The following is a 25,699-nucleotide window of genomic DNA, read 5'->3' as shown; positions in this document are numbered from 1 at the left end:
GCAATCTCTTTTGAAGCATGACTGTAGCAGTCTCTGTTTCTGCAACACCCTATGAAAGGTATCATTACACCCAAGTGAGTCTTTGTCACTGTTTATTATTTTATTTGGGACACATTTACTTAGACCACGGTTTACACTGCCTTTACACTTTAATTGCAATTGTTCCACAATTATTGGACCTGAGCTAAATGTTGTCAGTGTCTCCTTCAAGTAAGTTGTTAGTGACTATCACTTTGACCAAATGTTCCTAGCTTTCTTGATGACCATTGTTCCCGTAATAGCATGTGGTCACTAATCCGTCCCTCACTGGTGACAGTCTTGAAAAGATTGGGTCCATCTGTAGGCAGGATGTCTACAATATTGTTATGTAGATGAAGGTGTAATTAGATGAATGACGAACACTACCTTCACTTAACGAAGCTTTATTCAGCACTTGAACATACAAGAGTGCAGAGCGAAATGCCTCCGGCCAGAACACATACAGTATATATACAGCTACAGGACTTCCAGTACAATGATTCTTGACATTTGTGAATACTCGTAGAATGTACTTGATCCGAATATAGAAATTAAAATTGTACAGTCCAGGTGAGTTTTGAACTCATGACCCCCCCATGCAACAGTTTAGTATCACATCCACTACACCAAGGTGCTACTCAGCTTCTTCTGTGACACTGCTCCCTCCTTAAGAGAACAGAGTCTTGGTATTACATCCTCCTAGTCTGGGAACGAGTCATCAGTCCTGCATACTCTGACTCCCAATGACTGATGCTCGTCCTGGCAGCGATATTCTTAGAACTTTTTTGTCACTGCGCTTTTCGTCATGTTTCCACTTGTTGCCTGCCGCTGGAGCTTCGAATTTACCCTGGATGGCAGGCAGTCATCATGTGATGAGTAATGTTGCACTGACAGTTTATCTCTGCCACAAGATTTGATTGAAAAACTTCCCCGCAATACGTAATTCACAACTGTGTTTTAATACAATGTCTTCCACGATGAATTTTGCTACCTCGGATGCTTCAGCTGTTATCATGGCTTTTGTAATGGCATAGCATGTCAGATAATCAGTGCAAACAATACTCCCTCTATTGACACTAGCAGATCTTGGAAATCGCCTGAGGAGGGCAATCTCAACACGCTGGAAAGGTGTTTCGGCTGGTGGAATTGGTATGAGTCAGCCAGGTGGTTTCGGAAGAACTGTCTTTCTCCTCTGGCACTCTCAGCAGTGCAACACAAAGTGACAGACACGCCTAAATAAACCTGGCTAGAAAAATCTCTTGTGAATTCCATCATAGATCTTAATAAATCCTAAATGTCCGGCCTCAGGTGTGTCATGGAATTTCTGTAGAACATCTAAGCGCATGTGTTTAGGAATCACTAGTAGCCCCATCTTTCCAAACAGATCAAAGTTTTTCTTGCAAAGTAATCCACATGACATTTACTTTTCTAGTACTGACTGCACGAATGATCACTTCGTCCAGCACACATAGTCTCCACGCACTCAGATGCGCATCTTCCTGTTCACAGTATCACATCTCGTCTAGCATACTCTTCGAGTGACCACAATCTATAATTGCCTGAGAAGCTTTCAAAAAGTCCTATCCGAAAATGACATCATGATTACACTCTTGTAAGACGACGAATTCTAAGGGCTGTGTATGGCCACTTGTACCCACACGAATGGTACATCTTCCTGTATGTTCTACATATTTCCCATTAGCCACCTTCGGCAGAGATGTTTTGCTGTTGACGAATATGGTTTTCTGCAACTGGCAACAGTACTTCTCCGAAATGACTGAGTAACTGAATATGATGCTCCAGAGTCCAAAAGAGCTTGAGCTGGTCGGCCATCCATGAAGGTATCGATGTAGTTTCCTATCATTTTTGAAGTGATCGACAGTGGAGGATTTTTCTCTTTGGTGGCCTCACCTCCAAGGAAGGTCGCACACTTTAGTTTTCCAGGTTGTGGTGGTAGGTGATCGGAATGACAATGTAGACATTGATCGGTGTCTTGGGGAGCATCCTATCTTTGTGGTGATAGTGACCTATGTCGTCCTGCACCCACATCATCTTGTTCGTCTTTATCGTTCCGGAGCTGACGTCGGCTAAGATCGGTCTGCTGTTTTCTGGCGTGAGCATCATCAAATATCCGCCGCCTTTCTCGACAATAGTGCACCACATGCCCCGGTTGTCTGCAGTGGAAATATACTGGTTGGTTATCCAGGGTCCTCCAGACATCAGTCTTTCTTGGTGCCCAAACAGGTTACTCATGCGACATTGTATGAACGTAACCCCGCCTGGGTCTCGACTTTTTCACATGAAGGACTCGAGATTGGGTTCAATGTCTGTTCCACTTCCTTCCTTATGACCTCTTGAAGCATCTCGGTTTTTTGTTCGCCATGCAATCCAAGTGCCTTCTGAACTTCCTTCCTCACTATCTGATGAAGAACACTTGTGAAATCAATTGCTTCCTCCATCACAGACACTGATTTGACGTTTGGAAGCCGTTCAAACTTCTTGTGTGTAATTCTTTTTTAATTCATTGTCTCAATATACTGGCACCATTTTATGAAGTTGTCTGCTGTCAAAATCTCCTTCAGGAGTAGGGCTAGATACATGTCCTCCGCAACACCCTTCATGAGATGTGCAACCTTATCTTCCTCCTTCATTCTAGGATCCACTATTTTATACAGCTACAAGACGTCTTGAATGTAGGATGCTGTAGTTTCTCCTTGACGCTGTGCCCTGCACTTTAATTTATCTTCAGCCTTGCACTTCTGTCGTCGTGTGTCACCGAAATACTTGCGCTGTTCTGTCTGGAATATTTCCCAGCTTGTGAACTTCTTCTCATTGTTCTCATACCATTGCTTGGCAGTGCCCTCCAAGGAGAAAAATAAGTTAGCCAAACACACGGTGTCATCCCATTGTTAAATCAGGCTATACGCTCATATACCTTCAGCCACTTGTTTGGATCTTGGCCACTGTCACCAGAGAATCCAGAAGGATGTCTTATGTGGTGGCCTACAGTTGCTGTCATCGCAATGTCCTCTTCTTCTTGTCTCTGATAGATTGCGATGTGTTGAATATGGCTTGAACTTGGGTTTCTTGCCATATAAACGACGGCTTTGTCGTGGCCTAATAGGAGCCACTGTGTCGTCGATAATGTGCGCTAGCACAAGTTCCAATACCCAGCGCCTCCACCAGAATAATGACACGTGGACGAAGGTGTAATTGGATGAATGACAAACACTAACTTCACTTAACAAAGGTTTATTCAGCACTTGCACATACAAGAGCGCGGAGTGAACTGCCTCCGGCCAGAACACATACAGTATGTATACAGATAGAGAACATTCCTGTAAAATCATTCTTGACATTTGTGGATACTTGTAGAATGTACGTGAACCAAATATAGAAATTAAAATTGTACAGTTCAGGTGAGTTTTGAACTCATGACCCTCCATGCAACAGTTTAGTATCATATCGAATACACCACAGAGGAAATCAGCTTCTTCTGCAACAACATTTCTTTTGTTAATGGGTTAAAGCACTCGTTGTTCACAGGAAACATCAGTTTTATTTTTTCCCTTCTAATGACCAATCTGTCTGAGTCTGGGGGTACGTAGAAACCTCCGATTATAAGTGTAAGTTCACCAACCAGGGTCACTCTTGTCCACATCTGTTTGCAGTTGGATTCATTTTGGACATCACCAGACCTAACTCTTCTTCATACCAGTGTAAACACTCTTCCTCCTTGTCAGTTTACTCTATTTTTCCAATACATGTTTTATGTATCGTAAAAAATTTCGAAATCCAAAGTTTTTGATTTCAATCAACTCTCAACTGCTAGTTATGATGTGAGAGCAGCTTTATAGGAAAGCTATCAGGTTTGGAACTTTGCTGTGAATACTCCAGCAAGTAAATATTAATACCATAAGATCCTCACTCCCACCATTTGCTATTGAGTGTGTTTTAAAAACTCATTTATATGCTGGTAACTTTTCCTTGTGAGAGGTCTCAGAATTTAATACAGTCTAAAAAAAAATATCACCATGTGCATTCCACATATACTCTTCCATCCAAGCAACCATTTGTAGTGTATAGTGCACTCCTAACCTACCCTGGGCAACGTAAAAAGTCTCGAATGTGCAATGAAGTTGAAGGAATCTACAGCTGCAGTCATCATAAACCCAAATAAGTTTCTGGTTTAGATCCTCCACTTGGATCCAAACTGAAGGGCCTCGATCAGTCCCTAATACAATGAGGAAATCAACTATGCAGAGAGCACACAAAAGACATTACGCATCATCACCAGATCCACCAGCCTCTGCAAATCACTAAGAATAGTCTCATAACCGAGGTGACAGATATTACTGGCACCAACGTGGGTGACAATCTGCAACTGACGGCAATCTGTGCTTCCAATTGTTCCCCAAATGGTCTCTTCTACGTGGCACACAATTTCTCCAAGGACACACTCCAAACAGACATTTTGTTTGTTTTCCTCATGTGACGTCATTTCTCTGAAGGAACATCTGCCTAGCACTGGAATTGTCCACAACTTCCAGACCCCACTCCACCCATTATGGGTAACAACACTCCAACAGAAAAGAGACTATTGCAAGAACAGGAGAAGCAAGACCTACTGGCTCTGTCTTATTATCAGTAGAAGATAAAGCCTCAGCCCTATTCATTAGAAGCAATTAGCAATAAACAACCTTCCTTGCGAAACATCTCCAGATGTTGAAGTGGTCCACCAGATGTCATTGGGTGACCAGTTGGTGCGAAACAAGTGGTCTCTGTGGACTACACTGGCAACAAGAATAGTTGGGCAATCACTGTGGTGCCTTCACAATAATAACTGTCTTGCTATTTCACCAGCCAGCTCACAGTTGCCAAAACAGCTTCTAGCTGTCTGTGCAGGGCAATTGACCTCACAACAAGAAATATCTATATGTGAATTTAGCTCTTTCATAGGCAGAGAGAAGTACATAATTTAAAATCCAGATTAGGCTGTGCTTACATACACTATGTGATCAAAAGTATCCGGAAACCTCCAAAAACATACGTTTTACATATTAGGTGCATTTTGCTGCCACCTGCTGCCAGGTACTCCATATCAGCGACTTCAGTAGTTATTAGACACTATGAGAGAGCCGAATGGGGCGCTTCGCGGAACTCATGGACTTCGAACATGGTCAGGTGATTGGGTGACACTTGAGTCATGCGTCTATACAAGAGATTTTCAGAAGGCACTTGGATTGAATGTCGAACAAAAAACCGAGATGCTTCAAGAGGTCATAAGGGAGGAAGTGGAACAGACATTGAACCCAATCACTAATCCTTCATTTCTCCTTTGAGACCCAGGCAGAGTTACGTTCATACAATACCCCATGAGTAACCTGTTTGGGCACCAAGAAAGACTGATGTCTGGAGGACCCTGGATAACCAACCAGTATGTTTCCACTGCAGACAACTGAGGCATGTGGTGCACTATTGTCGAGAAAGGCGGGGGATATTTGATGATACTCACACCAGAAGACAGCAGACCAATCTTAGCTGACGTCAACTCCGGAACAATAAAGACAAACAAGAAGATGTGGGTGCAGGACGACATAGGTCACTATCGCCACAAGGATAGGATGCTCCACAAGACACCGATCAGGGTCTCCATTGCCGTTCCGTTCCCCTACCGCCATAACCTGGAAAACTAAAGGGTGCGACCTTCCTTGGAGGTGAGGCCACCAAAGAGAAACCTAGGGAGGTCCGCTGTTTCCAACGCAATAATGAAGTGGAAACATGAAAAGACACATACAGCATAAAAGCGTACTGGCCGAACTCATCTGTTGACTGACAGAGACCACCTACAGTTGAAGAGGGTCGTAATGTGTAATAGGCAGACCCCTATCCAGACAATCACACAGGAATTCCAAACTGCATCAGGAATTCTAAACTGTATCAGGATCCACTGGAAATACTATGATAGTTAGAGAGGAGGTGAAAAAACTTGGATTTCATGGTCCTGCATCAAGCCGGTAGATGTCAAACGGTGCCTCGCTTCGTGTAAGGAGCGTAAACATTGGACGATTGAACAGTGGAAAAACATTGTGTGGAGTGAGAAATTACAGTACACAATGTGGCGATCTGGTGGCAGGGTGTGGGTATGGCGAATGACCAGTGAATGTCATCTGCCAGTGTGTGTAGTGCCAACAGTAAAATTCGGAAGTGGTGGTGTTATGGTGTGGTCGTGTTTTTCATGGAGGGGACTTGCACTCCTTGCTGTTTTGCATGGCACTATCACAGCAAAGGCCTACATTGATGTTCTAAGCACCTTCTTGCTTCCCACTGTTGAAGAGCAGTTCCGGGGTGGCGACTGCACCTTTCAACACGATCAAGCACCTGTTCATAATGCACGGCCAGTGGTGGAGTGGTTACAAGACAATAGCATCCCTTTATTGGGACTGGGCTGCACAGAGTCCTGACCTGAATCCTACAGAACACCTTTGGAACGTTTTGGCGCGCTAACTTCGTGCCAAGCCTCACCGACCGACATCGATACCTCTCCACAGTGCAGAACTCCATGAAGAATGGGCTGCCATTCCCCGAGAAACCTTCCAGCACCTGATTTAACGTATGCCTGAGAGGGTGGAAGCTGTCATCAAGGCTAAGGATGAGCCAACACCATATTGAATCCCAGCATTACTGATGGAGGGCACCACGAACTTGTAAGTCACTTTTAGCCAGGTGTCAGGCTACTTTTGATCACATAGTGTAAAAGTAAACTGAGACCAATGCACAAATTTACGCTTCAGATACCGCAAGTGTCACTGTACCTAATGCTGATGTCACAGGATCTGAAGCACTACTGCATGTTATTTAGCAGTCATTGGTTCAAAGTGAATGAGAAGACTAGCACTAACAGCAGCACTGTACACTGTTGCTGGTGTCATCACTGTAGATGAGAACAGTTCACACACATTTTCTTTGTAGTTTTCTGAAAGAAGGGGGAAACAGTGGGGACGAGCTTCATCTAACACTAAAAATGTTTTGGGGAAAGATGTGGAATGGAGAGGGATATCTAAATCACATCCATTTAGTAGGACCAGCTAGAAAGATGGTGTAGGATGCTATGAGAGAGCACCTATAAATTTTATAGTTAATATGCAATGCTGATTAACTCCAGATGAGCTGGACAGGGAACAAACAGATGCACAGGTTGAGCCATGCCTTGATGGTCCTGTATCCCTCACAGAAGTGCCAAAACTGTGCCCTTCCTTCCCCTTCTCCCTCACAAAACTACCTTCCAGTAATTTTTATGGCTTTAGCAAATTTTATTTTGTAAATAGGTTTAGTAAAACTACAGGTTTGTGGAAAAGGATTAGTGGTATTAGTTGCATGCACTGTCTCTCATTTCACTTGTACCTTGAAAATGACAGGTTGGTCACCAGTCAAAATATCAACAGTTGTCAACAATGTTATATGGCCGCGTTCTTGTGAACATTCAACATGTCAAGAGAAGGTCAAGTTTCAGAGGAACAGTACTGGATGGAGTATCTAGTACACTACTTATACCCTGTTTTCTTCCCCCACTACTGTGTCTCACTCCGGTCAAATGTCAGCAGAAACTGAGAAAAATCGGAAACCTTCATTCAAATAGTGTATTTGCTTCGGCACCTGCCTGCAGACCATACCACAGCAAAGAAGCGGCAAGAACTCCACTGTTGAATATGAGAGAGCTGTGTAGGTGGCTGGTGTGGGAACTGAGTGTTCTGTTGCCACATAAACCACATCAGCGATAGACATCTGCTCCGTAGTAGTTGTTTCTTCGCAATACTACTCTGACAAATAGACACTGTAGAAATGACACTGCAATAACAGCATGCTTTTACTGTTGTGGTCTGTGGGTAAGGATTCTTCTCATAGGCAGAAGGTAGGACATAGGGGGTAGGAGAACTCACATATCTCTCTAGGGGTAATTCTTAAACTAGATTTGTCTTGGCTGTTTTCATTCAAGTCAGTTTTGCACCATCTCTGTGTATGTGCCCTTGGCAGGAACATATCTCACCATGCCCTTGATACAGCCCTGTGCACAGATCAGATACTAAGTTCTGATGTTGCCAGAGATAAATCATGGCAAGGTACTGGACTCGATTTTCTGCCAAGTAAGCGCCCCTGATTTAAGAATACCTCCAATACCTGTCTGAATGATACTAATTAGCAAGTGGAATGATTATTTATTTATTCTTTTTTTTTTTAAACTCGTACCCTATCACCAGTGTGTATTGCAACTAATTAATTCAGCTGACATATTAACTTTCTTTGAGCACGTAATAGCACTGTACCATGCCCTAGTAATTTCTGTGCCCTAAGACATGCAGTGAGTTGAGGTACAAATAAATGTCTTCTATGTTTAATTGAATAAAACAAACCAAAATCAATGAAGAAACAACTTACAATACACACTGATAGGTATAAATTTCAATACTTTGCACACTCACATGTGTAAAGAGAGCATGGGGAACTGCCTTGGTGCCAGTCGCTTCCAGGTAATCTTGCCAAATGAAACTGTCATCTGTAAAGGTGAAACAATAAATATACAGAAAAAAATGTTGTTAAATATACAAACCAATATATCAGTGTATACATTAAATGTACTAAGTCATAAATAAAATACATATTTCATTGCATGGCCACTAGTTTCTTTTAAAACCCTGTGCTGATGATAGAAGGCATAGAGTCACTCTGTAAGGATTTTACAAAAGAGAGCATAGTGGTACAGTGGGTGAAACAGGCAATAGTACTGACAGAGATCCAAGTATTCTAGAGTGTGTGACCTTGTAGAGATAGCATCAGCATCATATCATGCCAGTTGAGTCTGTATATAAAATTGGCTGAAGTTATCAATCTCATTTACATACTTCTGCCAGGAACGTTAATTACTAGTTGGAATGGCTGCCTCTAGTGAGCGCAGCGTCACAAATTGTTGTGGTTTATGTTGATTCCACCAGCAGGTAGAATTACTTTGGACACATCCTTCACTTCAACAGGATAGATAAGGGAGTCTGACTGGGTTAACAACAAAACCTTAAGCAGGTAGTAAAATACAGTAGGACATAGGTCTTAAATAGCACCTTTTTAAGTGTAAGGAGGACAGAAAGAAACCAAATTCTAGGGGAGATCAGAACTGAAACAAATAATCATTTTGAAAAAGTAACTAAACAGAATAAGTTTACCATACTGTATTCATGCGAAAGCTGTTAGTAGAGAATTTTCAGCAATACACAAATTATAATTCCAAAAGAGTAAAAATAAAACCCAGTTAACATAATTTGTCTCTCTGAATGTCATGTAACCACTGGTATATGAATCTCATGTAACCACTGGTATGGATGTTATCGTTACACAGTTTAAATTAGCAATGTACTTCTGTAGAGCAGACATGGAGAAACCAGAAGTTATCACGTACACTGGGAATTCTCATACACTTAAGAATATTAACATTAACAAATTCTTCTAATGGTGGCGTCAGGAAACATGAGTAACAGACTTTCAGGTAATCGTACATCTTGAAGAAACCTTATTATGAAATTCTTACACTCACTTCCCAATATATTTACTCCTTAATAGTTTATGTTTCTTGAAATAAAAATCACTTTCACTGAACTGAAATATACACAGTCACAATACAAGACAAACAATTGACACATAAATTTAGCCTCCTTGTCCAGGATCCAGAGTTGCAACAAGCTCTCATCTAGCTGGGATCCTACCAACTCAAAAGAAAATTAAAACATACCTCATTAACCACTTTTTCTACACATTACCTGAATATCTAAATTCAGGGATTCAAAATTTTCTGGTGGCTACATGGCAAATAGAAATGTTAGTTACAAAGTTGCATGATATATTTTGACAAATGAAACTGTAATCAAGTAAATATTGGCACAATCTAGGGTGTAGGCAATGTGATGTATGGTAAGTGTCCCTGGCTGGAGTGCTGTGAGCCACCAGTTCACACCTGACCATCAGCAATTATTTGTTATTTAGTACTTGTAGTTAATGGAAGGTTACTGAAATATCATTTATATTTGTAATGTGTGCATATTTGGGAATATTCAGTGAATGAATCAATACCAACATTCTGAAATTTCTGTAGTCTGCATGAACAACTGCACTCTCCATGCACAATGCCAGTTCTGTTCTGGCTGCATCTTGGTGTTTGAAATAAATATGTTTCCAGTGATAAGCATTGTAATTCAATGATGACACTGCTTTCAGATTTGGACTTCATTCTGGTAACAATGTGATACTGTGTGGTGGAGATGTCCAGTACTTATACTCATGAAACCAGCAGATTCCAAACCAGCAGTAAATCAGCTGCACATAAGGTACCTATGAGTGTTTACCAGGGACTCTGGTCAGAACCCAATGAAGTGGGTGAAAGGATTTGACTGAATCATATGGCAACATGATGTGCTTTGCAAATGTATACTTTGTCTCGGACAGCACATAGCACATCCCAACTATGGTTCGAGAACAATGAAGGGAAGCTTAATAGCTGGGATATATTCCAGGCTGAACTAAACAATTTGGTGACAACCTGCAGCAAGTTAGAAGTTGGCTTGGCATAGCACAGGAACAATTGAAGAAAAGGGCTCAATGTCATGAAGAAATGATGCAGTTCCATATACAGAATATTTTGTACTTTTGCAGCTTTGAGTATGAATATGAGGGAAGCTGACAAAATTGCACAATTGTTGAAAGCAGTCGCAGAAGACATGCACAAACTCTTCTGGTAAAGAATGTCACAACAACTGAAAAATTCATCAAGTGGTGTCAATGCATCGAGGAAATGCAGCAGAAAGCAGTCTGACACGAGAAGTACGATCGACTCCTGACCGTGGTCCCTACGACAGTTGTGGAAGACCAACATAACCTTTCCTTATCGCAGTCAGTTGGATCTAGAACACAAAAAATAGTGACTTTGAATGTTGACTCTATACATCACGTGGTAACAAAGAACATGAAAGAAGATGTATATCGTCCCTTGGCACCAACCTCAATGCAGCATGAAGAATGGACTCTGCCATTTGACAAACATAGGTACACATAACTCTTCCGCCAAGCACAGCAACCCACAGAAGAACAGACATTTGCAAAACGGGGGGCAACATGCCAGTCTGCTTTCACTGCGAATGACCTGGACACATTGTACACTACTGCACAAAAATAACACGAGAAACTTATGACTACTATGCCGCAAGACATCAATCATCACAACAGTCTTATTCCCGCCAGTTAACGGCAGATGCCAATGGTCAAACTTGTGGGACAAAGTCAATTCTGTATCCTGGATGGAGTCACTCCCTAACATGCCATTCCCCGTCACCTCACAGAGAAACCAACTGCTTGCCGAGCCACCGAATTTGGAAAAAGTAAGTGAAGCGACCAGTTACGGAGATGAAGCGGCCATGGATGAAAATTCGGTAACGATGACAGTTACCAAGAAGACAGGAAATCTCGTTGATGTCATCATTACAGCCAACCTGCTTGGGTGCTAGCTGACTCAGGGACTTCTTTTTCTGTAATGCCAAATGCTTATCACCACCAGTTAAAGGAGACCGTGTTCTGTGATATGAAAGCGATTATGCTGAAGGTCACAAGTGGGAAATACATCCAGGTGACAGGAAGATGTATTACAAGAATGACAGAATGTAGCCCTTCGAATATGTAATTTTAACAGAAGGTAGTCACAATGTTATTCTTGGATGGGACTACTTGTAGGCATTACAAGCAGTCATACATTATGAAAGATCAGAACTGCAGACTGACAAAGCTATCAATCAGCACAAATAATGTAGATCATTCTGGGCAATAGTTTGCCATTGAGGACTTTGTTATCTAGTCACCAACAAGGTGAGTTCCACTGTCAACAGAGATGCTTAATTACACAACCGCAGAAAGCAACTCAAGGCTACAGAAGAAACCTACATGCCTGCAGCAACCATAACCATTGTCGGTAGGAAGGAGAATTTTGAATCACAAATTGTCACAAGCAGCCACATCTCATAACCAAAAAGTATGTGGTTGGGATAGTGGAACCAGTCAAGGAAAGGCAGCTGCTTCCTCCCTGCTACCACTACGGACAACACAAAAGAGGAAGCTACTGTTGAACTGACAACAGGATCTGACCCAAACAAGGAACAACGTTGGTGATTTTTTAAAGTTTTCGGATCTGAAGTGGAGAAACGACAGACCAAGCAGTCCAAGGCAAAACACTGTAACAACACTGGGGACGATCCACCAATTAGCCACTCATTTAGTGTGATGCTTGTTGAATGATGGATAATCCAGGAGGAAGTGGAGAAGATGCTGCAAAATAATATCTTTGAACCTTCAGATGGTCCTTGGTGTCCGTGTGGTTCTTGTGAAGGAGGACAGTACGTGGCATTTCTACATGAAGTACCGATAACTGAAAAAAATTCTGAAGAAAGATATGTATCCATTGCCACCCATTAATGGCACCAGAGGCTGCTTGAAAGTAGCAAAGCATTTTTCAACTATGGACATGCAGACAGTCTACTAGCAAACTTAAATTGGCAATACTGAGACCGGAAAAGGACTCCTTCCTATCATGTGATAGTCTCTGCTGGACTGTATAATGCTCCAGCCACCTTCGAATATATGATGGACAACCTGCTTTGATGCCTTAAACAGATGATGCAACTTTGCTATCTGGATGACACTGTTGTTTTCACAAACACATTTGATCATCTAAGTCGCCTGACTGCAGGTTGTTGAGACTGCAGAATCCCCCCTGAATCAGATAAAGTGCCTCTTCGCCACCAAAGAAATAAAGATCTTGGAGCATCTAGTGAGTGGCGATGGTGTCCGTCCCGATCCAGAGAAAATGCAAGCAATCACAGATTTTTTGATTCTTTAGCACATCTGCTATGTAAAAATGAGCTTTTACTGCAGGCGATACATAAAGGCCTTCTGTAACTTGCAAGAACTACTGCAGGGGGATACAAAATTTTCCTGGAATGAGGTACAAGAAAGGTATTTACTTGTCCTTAAGGATGAACCATCATCTTCTCCATTCCTAGCATTGTATGACAAGAATGCTTAGACGAAACTTCACACAGACACTAGCTGTTATGAGATAGGGTGCAGTTCTAGTGCAAAATCAGAAAGGTGCCGGAGGGCCATATAGAGGAATCATTTCCAACTGCCCAAAAACCCAAACCCCTCACCTGAATCAGACTCATTGATGACATCCTCATGATCTGGATTAAAGGTGAGGACAGCCTATGCACTTTCCTGCAGAATCTCAACACCTGCTGCCCCAGTTGCATCTCCTCAGGCTCACAACACACCTTCCTCAATGTCAACCTACAACTCAAAGATGATTATATTAGTACCTCCGTCCACATCAAATGTGGCCACTTGAGGTTGTAACATCTGTAATGATGAGCAGTCTCTCTCCAAATATGCCAAGGTTCTCACCAAGGCCTTCACAGACAGAAATTGCCCTACCAACCTTGTACAGAAATGGATCTATGGATCTCCCGTGCCTGTCTCATCTTGCCCACTTACCCATAGCCCAGTCACCAAGGACCACTCTTCTTGTGACTTACTACTACCCAGGACTGGAAACTGAATCACATTCTCCACTAGTGTTTCAACTACCTCTCATCATGCCCTGAAATGAGAAATATCCTCCCCATCCCTCCCAAAAGGGTATTCTGCCGCCCACCCAAAGCTACACAATATCCATATCCATCCCTACCCTGCCCTTACTTCTAGCCCCTTGCCTCATATCCCTGAAAGAGACCGAGGAAAAGGAAACTAGTATTTAACATCCTGTTGACAACGACATCCTGCTGACAAGTCCACATTCGGGAAAAATGGAGGAAGGAAATCTGCCATGCCCTTTCAAAGGAACCACTCCAGCTTGGGATGAATTTTTTGGTATGGAAGGGATTGAAGGCTGTCAAAATACAGGTACTATTAGTGGTTGGTGGGTTTCACATGGACAGAGGTGTAGAGGAGGTCAACATCCAGGAATGTGGCACACAATGTTGAGGAGGACCAGGTTAAGGAGATGAAAGAGAGGGTGTTGAGATTATGAAAGAATGAAGACATATTGTCTAGGTCTTGAGTCCAGATCATAAAGATAACATCAAAGAACCTAAACCAGACTACGGGTTTGGCATTTGGAAGGCTACGAAGGTCTCGTCTAGATGACCCATAAACAGGTTGGCATAGGAGGGTGCCATGCAGGTGCCCATAGCTTTACTGCGGATTTTTTTGTACACCACACTTCAAAGGAGAAGTATTTGTGAGTTGGGATGAAATTAGAGAGGTGTGTCAGGAAGGAGGCATTGGGTTTGGAATCCGAAGAAACTGAGCAAGGTAGTATACAGTAGCGGTAAGACAGTGAGCATGAGGGATGTTAGTGTATACGGAGGTGGCATCAACAGGACGTGGGAGGCTAAATTACATGCAATTGGTTGGAGGTGTTGGTCAATGAGGGCTGAAATTCATTCAGTGGGGACAGATACAAAGGAGAGTCCAGGACTGTTCGGTTTGTTGATACTGGGCAGCATGTAGAAGATGGGTGTGTGAGGAGACAAAGGAGGAGGGAAACTGGTTCAGGGGAGAGGTTTTGGGAAGGATGGCCTTTAAGCGAGGACTGGAGGTTTTGCTGGACTTCTACTTTGGTCTGCAGGTAGGATGACTAGGTCAGGATTTGTTCTGAGGTAGAGTACGGCTGTCTTTCTTCTGCTAACAGCTTGGTGTTCTGAGGAAGAGACCTGCTTAAGGATGGTGAGGTCAAGTTGGAGGTAAGGAATTTCTGGAAGGTGACCAGCAGGTGGTTACGGGGGAGGGGAATCACAGTTGGATGGTGGTATGAACCGGTAGAGGGAGAGTCAATGTTGGGATTAGTTCAGCTTTGGTTGGTGGGATTGGTGGAAAAGAAGTTGTTCCACTGTAGAGATCGGGTGAAGAACAGTAGGTTTCTAACAAGACCAACAGGGTTAAATTCGGGTGTAGGGCTAAAAGTGGTGTCTTTGGAGAGGACAAACTTCTGTGGGGCTGAAGGTTTTCATGGAAAGGTTAACAAACAGTGTTACAGAACAGTTACAGCTGCGGATCTGGTGGAGAGTTGGTAGAGAGTTTTGGGGGATGTGGCAAGATGGAAAGGTCAGCTAGGCAGGCTTCGGGTTCTATTAGGGGTTGACAAAGAGGACCATTTACAGTAGGATAGGGATTGGATAGTGGTGCCCCTAGGTGGAAGTAGGATGTAAGCAAGTTCAATAACTTATAGAGGTGGTGTGAGGAATACTCCTACAGGTGCTGGGGAGCAAGTAATTCAATCACAGAGATGTGATGTATGTAGCAGGGAATGTGTAGTAGCAAAATCATGCAGTGGGAGCAGAGGTGGTTCTGGTATTGCCTGTCCCATGGAGGTGTACAGTGCCAGGTTTGTGAGAATCTGGGACTTGCGGGATCTGAAAAAAACTGAAGGTCATTGTAAATGGAGGGGTGGGATCCAGAGAAAGGAATTTTTATGGTTAGGCCTTTAGGGAGGATACCATGATTTAGGCAGCATTTAAGACACAGGATGTGGGACTGAGTTTTATCCAGGGAAAGGGATACTCTTCTGAACTGATGCAGAAAGATGGAGCAGGGCTTCATTTTGCAAGGATGGCATGGGGGAAATGGGAATGACGTGGAAATGGGCAAAATAAGATGTTAAAATGTTGTTAGGGGAGATGGATAATTGAAAAGACGCATCAAAAACATGTACACACACAAAAACATGCACAGATAAGCAAAAATATGAACAAATGTGGGAGATGAGGTCTGTGTGTGTGTGTGTGATGGGATAATGGAAGAAAGGAGGAGGAGGATGAGTTTCATAGAGGATCGGAAGTATGTGTGCCATGGGTAGGTGTGGATAATAAAAAACACTAAAATACATGAGGATGTGGAAAGAAGTAGGGTCAATACTAATAAGTATAATTATCGGTGGGGAGAATTTGAGGCATCAGATACTGCATCAACAATCTGCAAGGTCACATAGCTGTGTGTTGTGGGCAGATGATCCTTGATACAGTGTCCTTCAGACTCCAAACCAAGTAGCTCATTCTGCATACACCTTACTAAATTTGGTAAAAAATGGAAAATCCATGATGGAATGTAACAATATTATGAAAAGGAAAGTTGCTACACACCATATAGCAGAGATGCTGAGTCATGGACAGGCACTACAAAATAAAGTTTTCAGCCAGTAAGGTCTTCATCAAAAAAAGATGGCAGATGCACACACACACACACACACACACACACACATACACTATTGCAGCCTCAGGCAACTGAAGCCAAACTGCAAGCAGCAGCAACAGTGCATGATGGAGGTGGTGACTGGATGGAGGTAAGGAGGAGGCTGGGACGGGGAAGGGGAGGGATAGTAAGGTAGGGATGGCGGGCACTGAAGTACTGCAGCTTAGACGGAGGGCAGGCAAGAGGTGTAGAGGGGGGGAGGGGGGGGGTAGTGCCAAAGGTGAGAAATAAAAAGACTGGATGAGGTGGTGGAATGACGGCTGTGCAGCTGGAATGGGAACAGGGAAGGGGCTGGATGGGTGAGGGCAGTGACTAACAAAGTTTGAGGCCAGGAGGCTTACGGGACTGTATTGTAGGGAAAGTTCCCACCTACACAATTCAGAAAAGCTGGTGTTGGTGGGAAGGATCCATATGTCACAGGTTGTGAAGCAGCCACTGAAATGAAGGATGTCATGTTAAGCAGCATGTGTCCACTTGTTTCTTGGCCACAATTTGTTAGTGGCCATTCATGTGGACAGACAGTTTGTTGGTTGTCATGCCCACATAGAATGCAGCACAGTGGTTGCAGCTACGCTTGTAGATCACATGAATAGTTTCACAGGTAGCCCTGCCTTTGGTGGGATAGGTGATGTTTGTGACTGGACTACAGTAGGTGGTGGTGGGAGGATGTACAGGACAGGTCTTGCATCTAGATCTATTACAGGGTTATGAACCATGAGGTAAGAGGTTGGGAGCAGGGGTTGTGTAAGGATGGACGAGTATATTATGTAGGTTCGGTGGACGGCGGAACGCCACTGTGGGAGAGGTGGGAAGGATAGGGGGGCAGGATATTTCTCATTTTAGGGTGCAACGAGAGGTAGTCAAAAATCTGGCGGAGGATGTAATTCAATTGCTCCAGTGCTGGGTGGTAATGAATTACAAGAGGAATGCTCCTCTGTGGCCAGACAGTGAGATTTTGGAAGGTGGTGGGAGACTGGAAAGATACGGCAGGGAGATTTGTTTTTGTGCAAGGATGGGAGGACAATTACAGTCTGTGAAGGCATCAGTGAGACCCTTGGTGTATTTCGAGACGGACTACAGATGCGATGACCATGGGTGACCAGGCTGTATGGAAGGGACTTCTTGGTATGGAATGGCAGCAGCTGTCAAAGCGGAGGTATTGGTGGAGGTTAGTAGGTTTGATACGGATGGAGGTACTGATGTAGCCATCTCTGAGGTGGATGTCATCATCTAGGAAGGTGGCTTGTTGTGTTGAATAGGACCAGATGAAGCAAATGGGGGAGTAGTAGTTGAGGTTCTGGAGGAATGTGGACAGGGTGTCCTCATCTTCAATCCAGACTGCAAAGATGTCACCAATGAATCTGAACCAGGTGAGGGATTTAGAATTCTGGGTATTTAGGAAGCATTTCTGTAGATGCCCCATGAATAGGTTGGCACAGGACAGGTCCATAGCCGTACCCAAGATTTGTTTGTAAGTAATGCCTTCAAAGGAGAAGTAATTTTGGATAAGGATGATCTTGATGACTAGAAAGGAGGTTGTTGGTTTAGAATCCTTAGGGGTTGGGAAAGGTAGTGCTCGATAGAGATAAGGTTGTGAGCATTAGGGACGTTAGTGTAAAGGGAGATGGCATCAATAGTGATGAGCAGGGCGCCATGTGGTCAAGGAACTGTGAAGAGCCGGTGGAGGAAATGGTTGGTGTCTTTTATATAGAAAGTAGGTTCCGGGTATTGGGTTGAGGGTGATTGTCTAAGAGAGCAGAGATTCTCTCAGTGGGGGCACAGTAACCGGTTACAATGGGGCTTCCTGGATGGTTGGGTTTATGGACTTTAAAAAGCATGTAGAAGGTAGGAGTGAGGGGAGTGGTAGGGTTGAGCAGAGAGATGGACTCTGGGGAGAGGTTCTGGGATGGACCTAACGATTTGTGGAGTGACTGGACATCCTGCTGGATTTCTGGAATTGGGTCACTATGGGTGGAAGTAGCTACAGCTGGTGGAGTCCTTCTGCCAGGTAATCCTTGCAGTTCAAAACAACAGTGGTGGAGCCTTTGTCAGTAGGTAGGATTATTAAGTCAGGATAGGTTTTTAGATGGTGGATTGCAAATTCTTCCTGCAGACACAACATAAGCTTGCATGTTGAGGGATTTGGGGAATGATAGTGAGGCCAGGCTTGAGGTTAAGAAATTCTGGAAAGTTAACAGGAGGTGATTTGGGGGCAGTGGGGGTGGATCACGGTTGGATGGAGGAGTGAACTGAGTTAGGCACAGTTCAACATTGGTGTTTGGTTGAGTCTGATTGGTAGGGTTGGTGACGAAAAAGTGTTTCCACTATAGAGACCAGGAGAAGAAGAGAAGGCCTTTAACAAGTCTGCATGACTGAATTTGGGAGTGAAGGGAAAGGTGAGACCTTTGGAAATGGTCACTGGAATGAAGGGAATCAGTTGCTTCCCTTTGAGCAGAATTTGCGAGGGATGGAGAGCAGGAAGAGAGGTCAATGGCTGAGGACAACCCAGTAGCAGCTGAAAAACATGTGGGATGGCCTCAGTTGAGGATACACATAGGCCCTGGGACATTACAAGGCTCTCCAAACTAAATATAGTTCAAGTTCCATAATACATTATTGGCACTGAAATCACCTGGTATGAGAAATGGGTGGTGGAATTGTTCTACAAGACCTGAGACAGTCTCAGAGTCCATCACACCCTGTGGAAGTAAATACAGTGGGCAGACAGTAATCCTCTGATCCATATGAACTTCAATGGCTACTGCTTGTAGATCAGTAACCAAGGCGTGAGCAGAGGAGTGGTGCATGGCAGTAACAAAAGCAGTGACATCTCCCTTGGCTCTTTCAACAGTCAGGTCATCCTTCTGGTGGAGGGTGTAGCTGCTTAGCACAGGGGCATCAGCACTTCAAAATGTGTCTCTAGTGAACAGGCACCTACACAGTGTGCCTGGGCTAGGAGTTTCAGTTCCTCCACATGAGTACTGAATCCATTCATGTTCCACTGTGGTATGGGAGCCATTTATCAGGGGAGTTGCACTTTCACCCTGTCCTTCCACCAGGGTAGTGAGCTCAAAAGGGGGGAGAGGGAGGGAGGGTGTTGGGCTAGGATGTGTTACGGGCTTTTAAATACAGCTTTACATGTGGGTTAACAAAAGCAGGTAGTAGTACTGACATTTCATTGCATTTATTTTAGGTTTGCTGTCCAAGATTTTAAAAAACTGGTCATACAGTATACAATTTTACATTGTTCCACACTACTAGAAGAATTTGTTTTGAGCAATAATACAAGGGTAACAACAATCAATTACAGAAAAAAAAATAACTTAGTTGTAGGAGTTAAAGTAATAAACATTAGTAATTTAGAATAACATAATAGAAAAATAAAAAAGGGATGATCTACAAATTTTCTTTAACTGTTAAAAAAAAGTAACATTTAAGTTATAGAACTATAACCTCATGTTCCCCCCCATGAACCATGGACCTTGCCGTTGGTGGGGAGGCTTGCGTGCCTCAGCGATACAGATGGCCGTACCGTAGGTGCAACCACAACGGAGGGGTATCTGTTAAGAGGCCAGACAAACACATGGTTCCTGAAGAGGGGCAGCAGCCTTTTCAGTAGTTGCAGGGGCAACAGTCTGGATGATTGACTGATCTGGCCTTGCAACATTAACCAAACGGCCTTGCTGTGCTGGTACTGCGAATGGCTGAAAGAAAGGGGAAACTACAGCCGTAATTTTTCCCGAGAACATGCAGCTTTACTGTATGATTAAATGATGATGGCATCCTCTTGGGTAAAATATTCCGGAGGTAAAATAGTCCCCCATTCGGATCTCCGGGCGGGGACTACTCAGGAGGACGTCGTTATCAGGAGAAAGGAACAAGACTTTTGGTCAGGTGAATACAGGGTAATAAATACAAAATCAAATAGGGGTAATGCAGGAGTAGGTTTAATAATGAATAAAAAAATAGGAGTGCGGGTAAGCTACTACAAACAGCATAGTGAACGCATTATTGTGGCCAAGATAGACACAAAGCCCACACCTACTACAGTAGTACAAGTTTATATGCCAACTAGCTCTGCAGATGATGAAGAAATTGATGAAATGTATGATGAGATAAAAGAAATTATTCAAGTAGTGAAGGGAGACAAAAATTTAATAGTCATGGGTGACTGGAATTCGTCAGTAGGAAAAGGGAGAGAAGGAAACATAGTAGATGATTATGGATTGGGGCTAAGAAATGAAAGAGGAAGCCGTATGGTAGAATTTTGCACAGAGCATAACTTAATCATAGCTAACACTTGGTTCAAGAACCATAAAAGAAGGTTGTATACATGGAAGAATCCTGGAGATACTAAAAGGTATCAGATAGATTATATAATGGTAAGACAGAGATTTAGGAATCAGGTTTTAAATTGTAGGACATTTCCAGGGGCAGATATGGACTCTGACCACAATCTATTGGTTATGGCCTGTAGGTTAAAACTGAAGAAACTGCAAAAAGGTGGGAATTTAAGGACATGGGATCTGGATAAGCTGAAAGAACCAGAGGTTGTACAGAGTTTCAAGGAGAGTATAAGGGAACAATTGACAGGAATGGGGGAAAGAAACACAGTAGAAGAAGAATGGGTAGTTCTGAGGGATGAAGTAGTGAAGGCAGCAGAGGATAAAGTAGGTAAAAAGACGAGGGCTGCTAGAAATCCTTGGGTAACAGAAGAAATATTGAATTTAATTGATGAAAGGAGAAAATACAAACATGCAGTAAATGAAGCAGACAAAAAGGAATACAAACATCTCAAAAATGAGATCGACAGGAAATGCAAAATGGCTAAGCAGGGATGGCTAGAGGACAAATGTAAGGATGTAGAAGCTTATCTCACTAGGGGTAACATAGGTACTGCCTACAGGAAAATTAAAGAGACCTTTGGAGAGAAGAGAACCACATGTATGAATATCAAGAGCTCAGATGGCAACCCAGTTCTAAGCAAAGAAGGGAAGGCAGAAAGGTGGAAGGAGTATATAGAAGGTTTATAAAAGGGCGACGTACTTGAGGGCAATATTATGGAAATGGAAGAGGATGTAGATGAAGACGAAATGGGAGATACGATACTGCGTGAAGAGTTTGACAGAGCACTGAAAGACCTGAGTCGAAACAAGGCCCCCGGAGTAGACAACATTCCATTAGAACTACTGACGGCCTTGGGAGAGCCAGTCATGACAAAACTCTACCATCAGATGAGCAAGATGTGTGAGACAGGCGAAATACCCTCAGACTTCAAGAAGAATTTAATAATTCCAATCCCAAAGAAAGCAGGTGTTGACAGATGTGAAAATCACCGAACTATCAGTTTAATAAGTCACAGCTGCAAAATACTAACGCGAATTCTTTACAGACGAATGGAAAAACTGGTAGATGCGGACCTCGGGGAAGATCAGTTTGGATTCCGTAGAAACACTGGAACACGCAAGGCAATACTGACCTTACGACTTATCTTAGAAGAAAGATTAAGAAAAGGCAAACATACGTACCTAGCATTTGTAGACTTAGAGAAAGCTTTTGACAATGTTGACTGGAATACTCTCTTTCAAATTCTAAAGGTGGCTGGGGTAAAATACAGGGAGCGAAAGGCTATTTACAATTTGTACAGAAACCAGATGGCAGTCATAAGAGTCGAGGGGCATGAAAGGGAAGCAGTGGTTGGGAAAGGAGTGAGACAGGGTTGTAGCCTCTCCTCGATGTTATTCAATCTGTATATTGAGCAAGCAGTAAAAGAAACAAAAGAAAAATTTGGAGTAGGTATTAAAATTCATGAAGAAGTAAAAACTTTGAGGTTCGCCGATGACACTGTAATTCTGTCAGAGACAGCAAAGGACTTGGAAGAGCATTTGAATGGACTGGACATTGTCTTGAAAGGAGGATATATGATGAACATCAACAAAAGCAAAACGAGGATAATGGAATGTAGTCAAATTAAATCGGGTGATGCTGAGGGAATTAGATTAGGAAATGAGACACTTAAAGTAGTAAAAGAGTTTTGCTATTTAGGGAGTAAAATAACTGATGATGGTCGAAGTAGAGAGGATATAAAATGTAGACTGGGAATGGCAAGGAAAGCATTTCTGAAGAAGAGAAATTTGTTAACATCGAATATAGATTCAAGTGTGAGGAAGTCTTTTTTGAAAGTATTTGTACGGAGTGTAGCCATGTATGGAAGTGAAACATGGACAATAAATAGTTTGGACAAGAAGAGAATAGAAGCTTTCGAAATGTGGTGCTACAGAAGAATGCTGAAGATAAAGTGGGTAGATCACGTAACTAATGAGGAGGTATTGAATAGGATTGGGGAGAAGTGAAGTTTGTGGCACAACTTGACTAGAAGAAGGGATCGGTTGGTAGGACATGTTTTGAGGCATCAAGGGATCACAAATTTAGCATTGAAGGGCAGTGTGGAAGGTAAAAATCATAGAGGGAGACCAAGAGATGACTACACTAAGCAGATTCAGAAGGATGTAGTTTGCAGTAGGTACTGGGAGATGAAGAAGCTTGCACAGGATAGAGTAGCATGGAGAGCTGCATCAAACCAGTCTCAGGACTGAAGACGACGACGACAACAACAACAACAACAACAACAACAACAACAACCTCATGTTGTTGGTTTTCCAGGTGGGAGGGCCTCGGCAAAAACATAGTGACTTTCCCACATAAAGTAGCATACAAAATTATGTCTTCTTGCATTACTAAATAAAATACATCACGAGTGACTGTGTGTGTATTTGTTTCTACTGTCCAAGAACTGTACTACTTATTACACCTTTTACATGCTTATGCAGGGCATACCCATTGCACTATTAGTGTTACTATATCTAGACGTAGTTCTATATGTTGTATGTGTGCTGTTATGTTGTATGTTTCTGTGAGTGATGCTGTTTCACTTGACCAGTGCCATATGCAAGAGGGAAGCCTCTGAACTTAAACTTCGAGCCTTGCTTACCCATATGGCATATCCTCATGTATAATGATTGTTTCGTTGCTTATATTAGTAATTTTCCTTTACATTATTTAGTCATCATATTTAAAGTGCAGTTTATGTACATGAACCAATCACATGCTACGACTGCTTTTCTTATAACTAACTTAATTTATCTTTACTGGTGTCATACTCCTATATGTTATGAGTCTGTGTCTAATGTTGTTGTTGTTGTTGTTGTTGTTTCTGTTGTCATTTTCTGTGTCTGCAGCTACATCAGTGTCTGTGGCTGTGTCAGAGTTTGTGCCCTCCAAGGATCTTTTCTGTGTGTCTGTTCAAGATCTGCCATATGGATTTTCTTGCCTATAGGCATCATACAGTGTTCTTGAAACTTTATCAGCAATGTTGCCAAGAGCACACCATTTGTCTGGGTCACATAACATTTCTTTGATGTCATTATATTCCGTTATAGGTCTTTTTTTTTTAAAAAAAAAAAAAAAAAAAAAAAAAAAAAAAAAAAAAAAAAAAAAAAAAAAAAAAAAAGGTTCAAATGGCTCTGACCACTATGGGACTTAATGTGGTCATCAGTCCCCTAGGACTCAGAACTAATTAAACCTAACTAACCTAAGGACATCACACACATCCATGCCCGAGGCAGGATTCGAACCTGCGACCGTAGCAGTCGCGCGGTTCCGGACTGAGCGCCTGAATCGCTAGACCACTGCGGCCGGCCATATACCTCACGTAAGTACATATCACTCTGGCTAAAGCCCACGTGATTCAAATGTGCAGGGTATGGACCATGGCCAGCCAAAAGTGAACCATGTCGTAGGTTGGATCTGCAAGCTTCAGCTTCAGTTGTCCCTATATACTGACGAAGGAGAAGAAAACGCGAAGGCCTCTATTGGTTGTCCCCCACTCCCACTGCCATGTGTTAATGCGCCAGCTCTTTAACTGGTGCTTCCCTATGATGTTGTCCAGTTATTTCTCAAAGCTTGTTGTGTTTGCTCCTCTGTAGCCAGTATGACACTGCTCTGTGGCAGGCTGTGATGTCAATGAGGCAATTCCCCAGAATCAAACATAAGGCTTCTACTGATGTGGTGCCAAAACACCCCACACCCTGAATAGTATGTTCCTCTGTCTTTGTCTCACTATGTTTCTATGGGTCACTAAGACACAGACAGTGCGCCCATGCACTCACTGCAGAGCATGCTATAGCTTCCAAGAGAGCTGTGTGACACGTTCATAGCATCTGCAGAGGTAGTGAGTATTGTATGGTTGCTAGTTTGTGGATCAGTTTTGACGCTTTGTTTATTGCCAGTCTTGTGTGGATATTAAAAGTATGTTTTTCATCAATGTTGTTGTTGTTGTGGTGGTCTTCAGTCCTGAGACTGGTTTGATGCAGCTCTCCATGCTAATCTATCCTGTGCAAGCTCCTTCATCTCCAGTACCTACTGCAAACTACATCCTTCTGAATCTGCTTAGTGTATTCATCTCTTGGTCTCCCTCTACAATTTTTACTCTCCACGCTGCCCTCCAATGCTAAATTTGTGATCCCTTGATGCCTCAGAACATGTCCTACCAGCCAATCCCTTCTTCTAGTCAAGTTGTGCCACAAACTTCTCTTCTCCCCAATCCTATTCAATACCTCCTCATTAGTTACGTGATCTACCCACCTAATCTTCAACATTCTTCTGTAGCACCACATTTCAAAAGCTTCTATTCTCTTCTTGTCTAAACTATTTATTGTCCATGTTTCACTTCCATACATGGCTACACTCCATACAAATACTTTCAGAAATGACTTCCTGACACTTAAATCAATACTCAATGTTAACAAATTTCTCTTCTTCAGAAATGCTTTCCTTGCCATTGCCAGTCTACATTTCATATTATCTCTACTTCGACCATCATCAGTTATTTTGCTCCCCAAATAGCTAAACTCCTTACTTCCTAATCTAATTCCCTCAGCATCACCCGATTTAATTAGACTACATTCCATTATCCTTGTTTTGCTTTTGTTGATGTTCATCTTATATCCTCCTTTCAAGACACTGTCCATTCCATTCAACTGTTCTTCCAAGTCCTTTGCTGTCTCTGACAGAACTACAATGTCATCGGCGAACCTCAAAGTTTTTATTTCTTCTCCATAGATTTTAATACCTACTCCAAATTTTTCTTTTGTTTCCTTTACTGTTTGCTCAATATACAGATTGAATAACATCGGGGAGAGGCTACAACCCTGTCTCACTCTCTTCCCAACCACTGCTTCCCTTTCATGCCCCTCGACTCTTATGACTGCCATCTGGTTTCTGTACAAATTGTAAATAGCCTTTCGCTCCCTATATTTTACCCCTGCCACCTTTAGAATTTGAAAGAGAG

General features: G+C 42.7%; 1 protein-coding gene across 1 annotated transcript in view; it reads right to left on the bottom strand.

Moving 5' to 3' along the window:
* LOC126271942 (scm-like with four MBT domains protein 1) overlaps positions 1-25,699 on the bottom strand; it is a 161,551-nt gene that overhangs the window by 128,785 nt on the left and 7,067 nt on the right. Inside the window, exon 2 of the mRNA XM_049974369.1 lies at positions 8,499-8,572. Within this exon, the coding sequence (XP_049830326.1) occupies positions 8,499-8,572 (74 nt within the window). The remainder of the gene's footprint in view (positions 1-8,498; positions 8,573-25,699) is intronic.

This window comes from Schistocerca gregaria, chromosome 5 (assembly GCF_023897955.1).
Source record: "Schistocerca gregaria isolate iqSchGreg1 chromosome 5, iqSchGreg1.2, whole genome shotgun sequence".
Taxonomy (NCBI): domain Eukaryota; kingdom Metazoa; phylum Arthropoda; class Insecta; order Orthoptera; family Acrididae; genus Schistocerca; species Schistocerca gregaria.
Note: the sequence above shows the minus strand (reverse complement) of the source record. Positions and strands in the feature narration are given on the sequence as shown.